The 13,171-nt window shown below is 43.4% G+C and overlaps 5 protein-coding genes across 5 annotated transcripts; all 5 read right to left on the reverse strand.

The window, feature by feature from the left end:
• Positions 1 to 1,613: 1,613 nt before the first annotated feature.
• LOC149932637 (uncharacterized) lies at positions 1,614 to 3,179 on the reverse strand. The gene has a single exon (XM_090157158.1). It carries the CDS (start codon positions 3,177 to 3,179, stop codon positions 1,614 to 1,616), a length of 1,566 nt encoding a protein of 521 aa, XP_090013284.1.
• Positions 3,180 to 3,191: 12 nt separating this feature from the next.
• Positions 3,192 to 3,887, reverse strand: LOC149932638 (uncharacterized). The gene has a single exon (XM_090157159.1). It carries the CDS (start codon positions 3,885 to 3,887, stop codon positions 3,192 to 3,194), a length of 696 nt encoding a protein of 231 aa, XP_090013285.1.
• A 293-nt stretch (positions 3,888 to 4,180) lies between these two features.
• On the reverse strand, positions 4,181 to 5,251 carry LOC149932639 (uncharacterized). Its single transcript, XM_090157160.1, has one exon. The coding sequence runs from the start codon at positions 5,249 to 5,251 to the stop codon at positions 4,181 to 4,183; it is 1,071 nt and encodes a 356-aa protein (XP_090013286.1).
• Positions 5,252 to 5,253: 2 nt separating this feature from the next.
• LOC149932640 (uncharacterized) lies at positions 5,254 to 9,265 on the reverse strand. Its single transcript, XM_090157161.1, has 2 exons — positions 5,390 to 9,265; positions 5,254 to 5,337 (listed from the first exon to the last, which is right to left on the reverse strand). Exons 1-2 carry the CDS (start codon positions 9,263 to 9,265, stop codon positions 5,254 to 5,256), a joined length of 3,960 nt encoding a protein of 1,319 aa, XP_090013287.1.
• A 309-nt stretch (positions 9,266 to 9,574) lies between these two features.
• Positions 9,575 to 12,824, reverse strand: LOC149932641 (uncharacterized). The gene is made up of 3 exons (XM_090157162.1): positions 12,028 to 12,824; positions 9,624 to 11,903; positions 9,575 to 9,581 (listed from the first exon to the last, which is right to left on the reverse strand). The coding sequence occupies exons 1-3, from the start codon at positions 12,822 to 12,824 to the stop codon at positions 9,575 to 9,577; spliced, it is 3,084 nt and encodes a 1,027-aa protein (XP_090013288.1).
• Positions 12,825 to 13,171: the final 347 nt, after the last annotated feature.

Here is a 13,171-nt window from a genome sequence, read left to right on the forward strand (position 1 = left end):
TAATGAAGCCCCACATTAAAAAATCGAGTGGTGCCATCTCACGGGACCGTTCCTCGGTCAAAACATATTTATGAAAAACATAAAAATAATTTAAAAATTTTCTACAAACCAAAATGGCTTTATAAAGTACTTATTTTTCGTTTTTACTTTAAGAATAGAGAAGTTAAGCTTGCCATAGGAAACTTGTAGGAGTGTAGGTAGTATCTATGTAATAAGCGCCGTATGTTTCCTTCGTTCTACGTCCGCCGTTTGGGCTTTAATAGAGTCGTTATTATTTTTACCTCTCCGAGAAACCTATGTTCCCTAGAAGAGGTTTTACAATCACCGTGTCTGTCTGGCTGCGGAAACGCATTCGCCAAGTGTAAAACCCGCGTTCGAAGTTTCTGAAATTGGGGAAAAGGTGTTTTGCCAAAAAAACCGTTCTTTCTTGGGTATAGTATGCGTGTACGTGCAATTTGTGAGTTTGTATTGTATGGTGACATATGTTAGTGTACGTAAGTGTGGTTTGTATTATGGTGTATGTTGGTGTGTTAGTGCGTATGTTGGGGTTTTTACCTCTCCGAGGGGACAAAGTCCCCTAGGAGGGGTTATACAACCACTGTGTCTGTCTGTGGGTCTGTGGGTCTTTGGGTCTGTGGGTCTGTCAGGCCTGCGAACGCGTTCGCATTTTCGGTGCAAAGTGTAATCACTGCGTACGCAGTTTCTCAAAGGGTTGGCAAAACCACCGTGTGAAGGTGAGCGTTAACGGATGCATTTGCGGTTTGGTTTGGATGGTGTTTTTTCGCTCACCGTTGTGACGGTTTGGTGTATTACGTTTTTGTAATGTTTATGCGTAGGTTGTGAGTGTTGAATTTGTTGTGTTTGTGTTCTGATGGTTGTGCATGTTAAGTCTGTTGTGTTTATATGGGCGTTTTCTCTCCAACTTCTTCTTAATGACTTTGGGACGGACCGAGTGCTGAGTGTAATGCTACCTCTCAACGTCCAATGGCAGGGTTTCCACCAGTTGTACACGGTATTCGTCTTAGTATCAATTTGCGATCGCATCGGGTGTTGAGTCTCCTAGTGAGCTCTTGCGTTTTGTTTACGCGTTTCTGGAACTTGTGGTATAGACTAATTATAAGACTGTTAGTACTTAATTTAATTTTCTTAAATGAGGAGACGGAAATTTCACTACTATTATTTTATTTGACTATGTTTCTAACGCTCTCCTTTTCATAGAGCCTAAATTGTTACCCTAGTGGTAGCCACGAATTTCACTTTCCAACTGCTTATAAAAAGCAACGCTTCCATACAAGAAAGCTTGGTCCTACCCTGGTTTTCCCCTCTCTCGTTGACCCTCGGCGACGCTGACGAATGCTTTTATCTACCTGTCTATCAGGATTAAGGTTTTACCCCGTTATGCCGCCACCGAGTCAAGCGTAGAAAGCTTCTATCCAGAATAGGACCCCAGCAAGTTACAATATAGCGGGAATGGAAATTCCCCAAAAAACCGTTGGAAGATTTCACACTCCCCCCTAAAATACAACGTATTTTATACACAAATCTTATAAACAACAAATAATTTTATACCTTCACCAACATTAATTATGAAATTCCAATATAATTTTTCATTTTCACTGATAAATCTCCAATGGATACAATAATTTGAATGAGCGTCTTAGGTGATTACCATTAGAAGTGCGTAAAAGGCACGATCGTGCTTTCTTATCGCGTCCTATTTTTATTTCCGTAATCACACCTAATTTCCACGTTTGACGTGGCTGTTTGTCTTGATGAATTAAAACAACTTCGCCCACTTTAAAGGCTGATTCGCGTTTGGCTATACGACTATGATAGGCGGAACGTAAGCTCAGCATATATTCGGTACGCCACCTATTCCACAATTTTTGTAAAACCTTTTGTCTATGTCTAAGACGTTCGTTAAGGTTTTTCCGAGTCGCGATTACTGGTTCGTTGGTTACCTTTTGGCTTGGTAGACTAGACACTCTCTTTCCTATGAGAAAATGCGACGGCGTTAGGGGACTTGGCTCACCCGCGTCATTATTTACGAAAGATATCGATCGGGAATTTATTATTCCTTCAGTTTCTGCCAAAACGGTGACCATTTCGCAATGATTTAGTAGAGCTTTACCCAACACTTTCTTAAGCGCATTTTTTGTAGTTTTCACCTGGCGCTCGTAGAATCCACCCGTCCAGGGACTTCTCTCAGTTATGAACTTCCACAGGATTCCTTGACTTCCGAGGTAATTTTGTACTTCCTCGGAATTTAGCGTTTTCCAAATCTCGTTAATTTCTTGATTTGCTCTACGAAATGTGGCGGCGTTATCAGAGTACACGACCAAAGGAAGCCCTCTTCTGGCTACCATGCGTCGAAAAGCCATGATGAAGTCGTACGTAGTCATAGAATCGACCAACTCTAAATGTATCGCTCGCGATACTGCGCACGTAAATAAGCATATGTACGCTTTTATTTGTTTTTTCGATGTTTCCTTTATAAACAACGGACCTGCGAAATCGACGCCTATTGTTTCGAATGGGTCTGTCTCTACTATGCGGTCCTTAGGTAAAGGCGCTTCACTCATGTCGCCCGGTCTCGCGTTTAATTTCTTGCAAATGACACATTTGTTTAACAACGATTTTACTAATTGGCGACCGGAAATGACCCAGTAGCGTTCTCTGAGCTCGGTCAGAGTAGTTTGAAGACCAGCGTGCATGACATTTTGGTGGCATCTTCCTATCAAGAGCGCGGAGAGGTGCTGGTTTTTGTTTAATATTGCGGGATGTTTTTGACTATAACTAAATTCTGAATCTTGAAGGCGCCCCCCAACGCAAAGTATGCCTACATCGTTAAGAAATGGTTTTAGAGTTTTAATTTTTGATTGGTTTGGTACGGGTTCCTTATTTTCTAAAGCTACTACTTCACTATTAAAATCTGTTCTTTGTATACTTTTAACCCATAGATTTTCCGCGTCTCTAAGTTCATTAGCGTCTAAAGAGCCTGTTCTTTTGACGCTACCTTTCTTACAATTTTTTGCGAAGCGCAATACGAGAGCTGTAGTTCGTAGAGGTTTCTTTAGATTACTATGATTCTTTAAATTTACTAAATTTTGAATACCCCAATTTGTCTCCCCTTGAACTGTTAAAACAACCTTTCTCTTTTCATTGTCAACCACGGACATGTCCGTCGAAATCTATTCGGATTGCGGCCACTTTTCTTTGGACAATGTTAACCATGGGGGTCCCCGCAGCCAAATTTCGCTTTCCCTCAAGTCTATCACTTTCATTCCCCGCGTAGGCAGGTCGGCCGGATTGGTTCTGCCAGGGCAATGATTCCATTGTGAGGTGTTTGTTAATGACTGCACTTCTACTACTCGATTTGACACGAATGGTAACCATTCTTTCGAATTCTTTTTCACCCATTCCAAAGCAATTGTTGAGTCAGTCCAGAAGTATGTTTTATCTATTTTTTCAGAAAATATTCCTCGAACGTAATCCACTAATCGGGCTCCCAGAAGACACCCCATTAATTCTAGCCTGGGTATGGAATGTTTTGGTTGAAGGGGGGCTACTCTAGCCTTTGACGCCACTAAAACTACTTTTGCTTCTTGGGAAGTTACGACCCTTAGATATACTACTGTCGCGTACGCTAGAGAACTGCTATCGCAGAAGCAGTGAATTTCTAAATTTTCGATTTTGCCTTGAATTTTATCAAAATAGTATCTAGGGAATTTTATAGTTGCCAGCGTAGTCATTTCTCGACTCCACTCGGCGAACTCTTTTCCTAATTGGGGGCTCAGTCCTTCATCCCACGAGCACTTGTCTTCCCCCTCCCATAGTTTTTGAAATAGCAGTTTAGCTCTGATCACAAACGGACTTAAAATACCCATCGGGTCAAAAATTTGGGAAACGGCGCTGTTCGTGATAGATGTCAACAGAATAAACGACGGTTCATGATATGCAAACTTTTAATTTAAAATCATATTTACAGGAGACGAACAGGAATCAAACTGACGCCTTTTTGAGATTTACAAAGGTTTTTATACAGAATTTAAAAAATGTAATATTGATTAAGAAATGCTAATATCTGATTGATAAGCGTTAAAAACAATTATGATATAAGACAAACAAGAAGTCGCGTACGCCCAAACATCCCGCCCACCTTAAAATGTGAATTTTGAAGTTAAGGCTCCAACGGAAGTTGACACAGTTTGGTGACCGGTCGTTGCAATTCCCTGTCCGTAGTCTTGACCGTGACGACGCGAACAAGTTGATCGGCCCCTGGATGGATTTTAATGATTCTGGCCATCTTCCATTTGGTTGGCGGTAACTCCTCCTTAAGTAGTACCAAATCTCCAATTTCTAGATTGCGAGTACTCTTCGTCCATTTTGGACGTTGTTGGAGTCGTGACAGGTACTCGGCTTGCCAACGTCGCCAAAAGTGTTGTAATATCTGTTGTCCGAGCTGCCATCGGGAGAGACGGTTGATGTTGGTTGAAGTGAAATCGGGTTCTGGTATGGACGTCAAGGAGTCCCCAATCAGAAAATGTCCTGGTGTCAAGACTGCTAAGTCGGCTGGATCTGATGTCATTGGAGTCAGGGGACGGGAGTTTAGACATGCTTCTACTTGACATAGTAGTGTCTGCATCTCTTCGAACGTCAGTCGTGTCTCCCCGATGACTCTCTTCAGGTGATATTTCACTGATTTCACGCCCGCTTCCCAGAGGCCACCAAAATGCGGAGCTGCCGGGGGGTTGAAATGCCAGATGGTTCCTTCGTCGCTCATCCATTGCGCTATGGTCTGGTCTTTGGTGTTAGTTGAGACAATTCGTATAAATTCCTTAAGTTCCTTGTTGGCTCCAACGAAGTTCGTCCCGCAATCGCTATAGACGTCGGTGCATTTGCCTCGACGGGAGACGAAACGTTTGAAGGCTGCCAAGAATGCAGCAGTAGTCATGTCGCTGACCAGTTCGAGGTGCAGTGCACGGGTCGAGAAACAGGCGAATATGGCGATATAGCCTTTGAATGATCGGCATCCTCGTCCCTTCATGACTTTCAGATTGAACGGACCGGCGTAGTCGACTCCACTTTTGAGGAACGCTCGTCCGGGGTTGACTCTAGGAGCTGGTAGATTGCCCATAAGTTGAGTGATGGTTTTTGCCTGTTGTCGGACACATCTCAAACACCTTCGGAAATGAAAGCGAACAGCATCACGAAGCCCCATGATCCAGAACTTCGATTGTAAGGACGCCATCATTAGTTGCGGCCCTCCATGTAGTGTTTTGGCATGTTCGTTGTTGATGATGAGATCAGTGAATGTACTTTTTCGAGGCAGGATGACTGGGTGAATTTGATCGATTGAGATTTTCGCATGTCGGATTCGTCCGCCAACTCTAAGGACACCGGCTGCGTCCAAGAATGGTGTCAGCCCCAGAATTTTGCTTTTTGTTGGTAGAGGTTTTTTATCTTCCAGATGTCGGATTTCTGCTCCGAAGTGAGCCGATTGAGTGACTTTTATCCAATGATTGAATGCGCGATCGTTCTCTTCCTTCGTTAACGGGCCCAGTTCTCTTGATTCCGGCAAGGTTCGGCTGTTGCGAAGATAACGTTGAATGTACCCGGTAACGTGAAGGAGCTTCGTTAATGATGAATATCGTTCTAAGAGACTGGTATCGCTCTTGGAATGCACAGCGATGACTGGTTTGATTCGCTCCTCAATTCTGCATTCGGGATACTCTTTAATGGGTGATTCATCGGTGTTGATTGGTTCAGTTTGTAGCCAGTTTGGACCATGCCACCATAGAGGGTGCGTTAGAAGTTCCTTGGCGTCAATGCCACGTGAGGCACAATCCGCGGGGTTGAGTTTACCCGAAACGTGATGCCACTGGATAACGGGTCGTATGTTTTGAACTTCTGACACCCGGTTTGCGATGAATGTCTTCCATCGTTGAGGATGTGAGGCCAGCCAGGACAGTACGATGCGACTGTCGCTCCATCCATGAACTTCTGATATGGTGCTTCGTAGAGACTGTTGTACGAGCGTGATAAGTCGTGCGAGAAGGACTGTAGCGCATAGTTCTAGTCTAGGTAACGTAATTTGTCGAAGAGGAGAAATTCTGGTCTTGGCGACGATCAATTGAACCGAGACCAGTCCGGCTTCATCAATAGTTTTCAAATAAACCGCCGCCGCATACGCCTTTTCCGACGCATCGCAGAAGCCATGTAAGCTCAAGTTTGAGGCTTGAGGTTGACTGATGAAGCGCTGGATTCGGATATCTTCAATGCCGGTTAGATCTTTTCGGAAGGTATGCCATTTGTGAACGATCGTCGATGGTAACTCTTCATCCCAGGTAACCTTGATTTGCCACATCTCTTGCAGCAGGATTTTCGCTCGGATCAGGATTGGAGACAAGAGACCTAAGGGATCGAAAACCTTGGCGGTATCAGACAGGATGGTGCGTTTAGTAACGACTTCTCTGGAATTCGGTGATGTAAGAACAAATGAGAGGACGTCTATTGCCGGTTTCCATTGTAGGCCCAAGGTTGGGATTGATTCGGCGTTGTTGATATTTAAGGGAACCAGGATTTCCCTCTGCTCCAAAGGTATTATTTCCATGACGCCTGGATCGTTTGACGCCCATTTCCGCAATGGAAGTCCTGCTTCGCTCGTGGCTTGACTGAGCTGTTGTTGTAGTTTTATGGCGCTGATTGTATTGGTTGCGCCTGAAAGGAGATCGTCCATGTAGAAATCGTCCTTGAGGACTTGAGAAGCCAACGGATACTTGGACTCTACGTCTTTAGATAACTGTTGTAAGACCTTAGTAGCCAAATAGGGTGCTGACGCTGTCCCGTATGTCACCGTACGTAGTTGATAATCTTCGATCGGATCTTCCTTTCGATGTCTCCATAGTATTCGTTGGTAGCGGAGGTCTTCGTTGTGAATTAAGATTTGGCGATACATTTTCTCGATATCGGCCATTAGTGCGACTGCGTGGCTTCGAAATCTGATGAGTAGGTTTACGAGATCTGACTGTAGTTTTGGACCTACGAGGAGGATGTTGTTCAAAGAGACTCCGTTGGAGGTTTTAGAGGACCCGTCAAATACGACTCTTAGTTTTGTTGTCGAACTTGATTCCTTGAAGACTGCATGGTGCGGTAAATAGTAGGTGTTATCTGCGAGTCTGCTTTCAGTGGAAACGAGCTCCATGTGACGCAACTGGATATATTCTTCCATGAATCTTCGGTATTTCTCGTAGTTCAACGGATTAGCTTCTAAACGGCGTTCGACGTATTTGAATCTTCGTAATGCTATACTCCTAGATTCACCGAGCGGCTCGGGACCCTCCTTGATTGGAAGTCTGACAACGAACCGTCCACTAGCGTTTCGGCTGAATGTGTCTTCAAATTTCTGTTCGCACTGGATCTCGGTAGATGTGAAATTGGACTGATCTGCTAGTTCTTCGATTTCCCAGAACCTGGCAAGTTGGGTTTCAAGCTGGCAATTATGAACTTTAATTGACGATGTGGTACTGTTCCGGTCTTGGGTTCCGGTGGTACCCGCTACCACCCAACCAAAGACGGTCTTGAACGCTCCAGGTACTCCAGATCTTCCCATTAGTTTACCATCTCGAATGAGGTCTAGGAAAACGTTTGCTCCAAGCAGTATATCGACTGAGCCTGGAATGTTGAACGTTGGATCTGCAAGTTGTAGTTGCTTGATGCGCGACCAGTTACGAGTATTGATGGCAAAATTCGGAAGCCTTTCCGTGACGTCTTTAAGGATCAGGACTTCAATTGTTGCCTTGAAGGTGGGATCGCTACTGGAACTGATGGACAGCGTTGCGCCTCCTCTAGATTGGCTGAGACTGGTCGCACCAATTCCACCTATCGTCAGGGTCTGATGAGTTCGTCTGACTTGTAACTTTTGCATGAACTGTTCGGAAATAAAACTCGCTTGCGAGCCAGAGTCGATCAGCGCTCTACTTGGCCAGATGGAACCGTTACCACCCCGGACCTGAATGATTGCTGTCGGCAGTAGAACTTGAGAAGGCTCGATATGCTGGCGGGATACATGTGCAAGGACTTCGCTTCTCGAGTTTTCACGGGACGTGGAGTTCATCTCTTGCGAATCTTGATGCAAAAGAGTGTTATGCCTCGCCTTGCATTTTCGACAATTACCGGATTTGCAGTCGTGGCTGACGTGGTCGTTTCTTAGGCAGTTGAAGCAAAGCGAGTGCGATTTGACTAAATTCCATCGAACTTCATGCGTAGCCTTCAGCAAGGATGGGCATTTGAATGTGGGGTGCGAGTCAGTGCAGATCGAGCATGCGTTGTCTCGTATGGAACCGTGATGTGATACCGGATATTTCCTGGGAAATGGCGTTGATGCTTGCTTGCTTCTGGTTTCTCTCGATGTGGATTGGGAAGCGGCCAAGGCTCGAGCTCTCTGTTCGAGAAACGTGGTTAATTCCTCATACGTAGGTCTCGTAGTACCTGTCAGCGATAGCTCCCATTGTCTTCTAGACTCGTTATCGAGTTTTTCTCCAATTACATAAATGAGTATGGCATTCCAGTGTTGGACGGGTTCTTGCAGAACTTTCAGAGAGCGAATACACTCTGCCGTCGTGTCAATCAAGCGTCTTAGCGAAGCTGCTGATTCGTCTCTGACAGAAGCTTGATTAAGTAGCCGTTTGATGTGAGCGTTAACGATCTCTCGAGTGTTGTTGAACCGATTGAGAAGAATATCCCATGCCTCGCCGTAGTTTCCATCCGTGACTGGGATCGCGTGGATAAGCATAGCTGCCTCACCGCGTAGAGATGTTTTGAGGTACTGAAACTTCTGGGCACTTGATAGAGTTCCATTGTTATGAACCGTGGCTGTAAAGAGGTCATGGAACGGGAACCAGTCTATGTAGTTTCCTCCGAAGACTGGAAGCTCTAGTTTCGGTAGCTTAATATCAGCTGTCGGTAGACTACTTGGTACGGTTGGCACTTGAATATTGAGCGTGTCGAAGAATATAACTATGTTTTCCATACGGGTGACGAGAGCATTGTACTCTGCTTCGTGCGCATTGAAGTCATCTACTGGGCAGTTGGTACTGATGTACTGTTGAACTGTTTCCAAATCGGCGGCTAATGCATCGGCTTTCTTTTTGTACGTTGCCACTGCGACTGGTGTGATGGGCATGGTGGCATGATTCGTGATGACCGCCTCGAACCTGGTAATCTGACCCTTGATCGATCGTCTGCGAGCTGTATGATGATCCATACCGATTGATAATGGAAGTTACGCACTTGAATCGGACTCTGAATGGTGACACTACTTCCCACGAAGACTGGATACTGGTAACGGCAAGGAATTGGAAACCTCAACTAATTACCGCGACTGTATCCGGCTCGACGGACCAAAAATATGTTCGTGATAGATGTCAACAGAATAAACGACGGTTCATGATATGCAAACTTTTAATTTAAAATCATATTTACAGGAGACGAACAGGAATCAAACTGACGCCTTTTTGAGATTTACAAAGGTTTTTATACAGAATTTAAAAAATGTAATATTGATTAAGAAATGCTAATATCTGATTGATAAGCGTTAAAAACAATTATGATATAAGACAAACAAGAAGTCGCGTACGCCCAAACAGGCGCTAAGCACGTATCTTTTAGTTAATTTTAATTCCCTTAGAAATTCTACTAGTTTTCCAAGATTAAATGCAAATTCATCGGTTATAGGATTCCAACTTAAGCCTAGGACCTTTTGATCGTCTTCGTTTTCATCCCTTTTAAATACCGTTACCTCCCCCTGGTGATTTAAATTTTGTCCCCATAAAACTCTCAACTCTTCCGAGTTGGTGCACCACTTTCTAAGGTTCATACCCCCTTCACTCATTATTTTATTCATTTTTGACGAGATTTCTAATCCCTTTTTTGGGTCGTCCGCCCCGGACAGTACGTCATCTACATATAAACCTTCGTTCAGTAATTTGGTTACTTCCCCTTCTGACTTTTCGTACTTTCCCAAATGTAATTTTATAGTTGCGCCTAGCAGAAAAGGGCTCGGGCTAAACCCGAAAGGGACTCTATTCATACGCATGGTTACAAAAGAAATTTTGTCTAATTCTCCCTTCTCGTTTTCTTTTACCCAGAAAAATCTGGTATAATCCTTTTCCTCTGGAGCCAACTCTACCTGCAGAAAAGCCTTCTCTATATCTGCTTTAATGGCTATTTTGTGTATTCGAAATTTTAACAATAGCAACAGTAGGTCAGTGAAGAGGTTGGGTCCAGGGGCCAAACAGGCGTTTAGAGAGGGAACCCCCCTTCCCGCGCTACAGGTAGCGTCGTACACTACCCTAAGTTTTGTGGTCGTGCTGCTCCCACTTATGACGCCCTGGTGAGGAACGTAGTGCGTGCCCCCCTCTTTTTCTAGTTCTTCAACGGGCACTATCTCTATGATTTTCGAATCTAGTTGTTCTTGAATAACTTTTTTGTAGTCCCCATAAAAGTAACTATCCCGTTCGAATTTTCTACAAAGAGTTTTCATCCTAAGTAACGCGGTTTTCCTATTGCTGGGCAAAATATCTCTCGTGGTTTTCCAGGGAAACTTTACGACGTATCGCCCATTCTTAAATTGTGTATTTCTATTGAAATCTTCTAAAATTTGTTGATTTCTAGGAATTCCCTCTTCCTCGCCTTTAATCCCTATAGGCTCAAGTTCCCAAAATGCTTTTAACTTTTCGGCCACCTGACTTTCTTCTACCCCCACTCTCAAACAACTTATTGCGAAACTTTTTACTTCCGATCCCCCTGCCATTGGGCCTTGAATACTCCAACCGAATTTAGTTTCTATGGCCACCGTATCTTTTGAAAATCTTTCTATTTTTCCTGTCACTATTTTCCAATAATGGTCACCGCCAATTAAAATTCCAATATCCGAACAATTCGACATTCCTTTAATAGGTTCATCAGCTAATTGTATTTTCATTTCTTTTAATTTTTTCTCTATTTCGTCACTAGGGACCGCTGTCACTCCCGTGCAAACATAAGGGACCTCTATCGCTTCTATAATAATTTCTTCGCTTGGGTTTCGGGGGTTTTGCATACAGAACTTTACCCTCCTTCTCATAGCTCGCGTACCCTCTTCATTTCCAAAATTAAAAATTGTTAAAGGGATACTCTCTACTTCTTCTAAATTTAATTTCTTAGATAGATCTTCCCGAATGAAGGTCATTTGACTACCCCCATCTAAGAGACAGCGAGTGGGCTCCCTTATACTTTGGTTTTCTGGGTGTAGTACTAAGGCTCTGGCCGTTTGCAATAATACCGTTTTTGTTTGAGAGTTTCCTCTGGACACCTTAGCCACCGTGGTCCCTACACTACTTGATTCATTATTTGGATTTGTTTTGTCAAATTTATCTTTGTCTAATTTTTTAGGTTTATTGACTTCATTTCTATCGCAAACGGCGAAATTGTGTCTGCCCCTACAGTTTTTACAAGATTTAAAAGGTGACGGGCAATATCTCGCCGCGTGTCCCGTTCTTAAACAATTAAAACATCTATTTTGGTTGTTAATTATTTTTCTTTTTTCTTCAACGGGAAATTCCGTGCATTTGATTGTGGCGTGGGATGATTTATCGCAAAATATGCAGTAAGGACTGTAAGTTTCTCCGGAACCATTGCCCGGGCGAGCAAATGTGGTTAAGGCCGTAGCCGACCCCCCGTGATATCTAGGTTTTTCGTCATTAAATCTAGTTTTTTCATATCTGGAATATCTATCTTTTACATATTCAATTTTATCATTATCTGACCCTAAAACCTCCGATAATTCTCTAATTTCTACCTCCTTCCTCAAGAATTTGACTAAATGATCAGCGTCCCAATTGCTATCCGATTGTCTACTACGGCTGTAATCCAAACGAATATCATCCGGCAAGCTCCGGAGTAACGTAGAGCAGAGAGGTTCCGTTTTGTTTTGGATCGTCCCCCAATGATTTTAAACTTCTTAAACTTCCCTCCCACAGATCTAACAGCTTTCGTAGTGCTTTTAAATCGCTCGACCGTTTTACGGGTTGAGCTAATTGTAATTTTGAGGTTATAAGCTTTTTCAATACGTCATCCCTACCGTATCTAGTTTTCAGCATATCAATCGCGTCATCGTACGCTTCTGCCGACGCGCTTACGCAATCCAGCACCCCCCTCGCATCCCCTTCAAGATAAGATGATAAATAATTATATTTCTCAACCTTTTTTAAGTCGGTACTGTGCACGGTAGATTCAAACTGGCTCCAAAATCCTATCCACTTGTTGGGATCTCCGTTAAATTTTGGCATGTTGAGAACCGGAAGTCTCGTTGTTGTTGTTTTGGCTTGGGCGATGAGTGCTGCTAATTGTTCTTGAGAGATGGTGGTCATGCCGTTACCCTTCGATTGTTGAGATCCGACATTCGATCCGGATGACGATTGCCCTAATAATTTGTTGATTTTACGAGTTGTTCTGGATTTGATGAATGTGATATCCGTTCTATAACCGCACACTTCTCCGGATTCTTTTTCTTTCACGGTGGGATCCACAATCAGAGGGTCTATTTTACGATCTAGCATCATAAGTTCCTCTTCTTTTTCTAGTAAAACTGCCAAATGGTCCTCTAGATCGTCGCTGCTAACGTCGGGTTGGTCTAAGAGTGTTTTAAGCGAGTTAATAGTTTTCGTTGTCGCCGTCCTAATTGGCGTTCTAGTTCCTTTTAGGTTTAACAATTGTCTTTCTTCTAGCGTTGGTTTTTTAGCTTTATTTCCGCTACCGACACTATTGTCGGTTTCGTTCTCCATGTTGAAACTTGATTTTTGTTTTGCTTTACGATCGCTTCACTTTTAACAGCTCACAAAAGTCTGCATCCACTAATTCCCGGTTGTTTCGGCACCATAATGTTGAGTCTCCTAGTGAGCTCTTGCGTTTTGTTTACGCGTTTCTGGAACTTGTGGTATAGACTAATTATAAGACTGTTAGTACTTAATTTAATTTTCTTAAATGATGAGACGGAAATTTCACTACTATTATTTTATTTGACTATGTTTCTAACGCTCTCCTTTTCATAGAGCCTAAATTGTTACCCTAGTTTCACTTTCCAACTGCTTATAAAAAGCAACGCTTCCATACAAGAAAGCTTGGTCCTACC

Source organism: Leiobunum rupestre, chromosome 8 (assembly GCF_980474605.1).
Source record: "Leiobunum rupestre chromosome 8, qqLeiRupe1.1.hap1, whole genome shotgun sequence".
Taxonomy (NCBI): domain Eukaryota; kingdom Metazoa; phylum Arthropoda; class Arachnida; order Opiliones; family Sclerosomatidae; genus Leiobunum; species Leiobunum rupestre.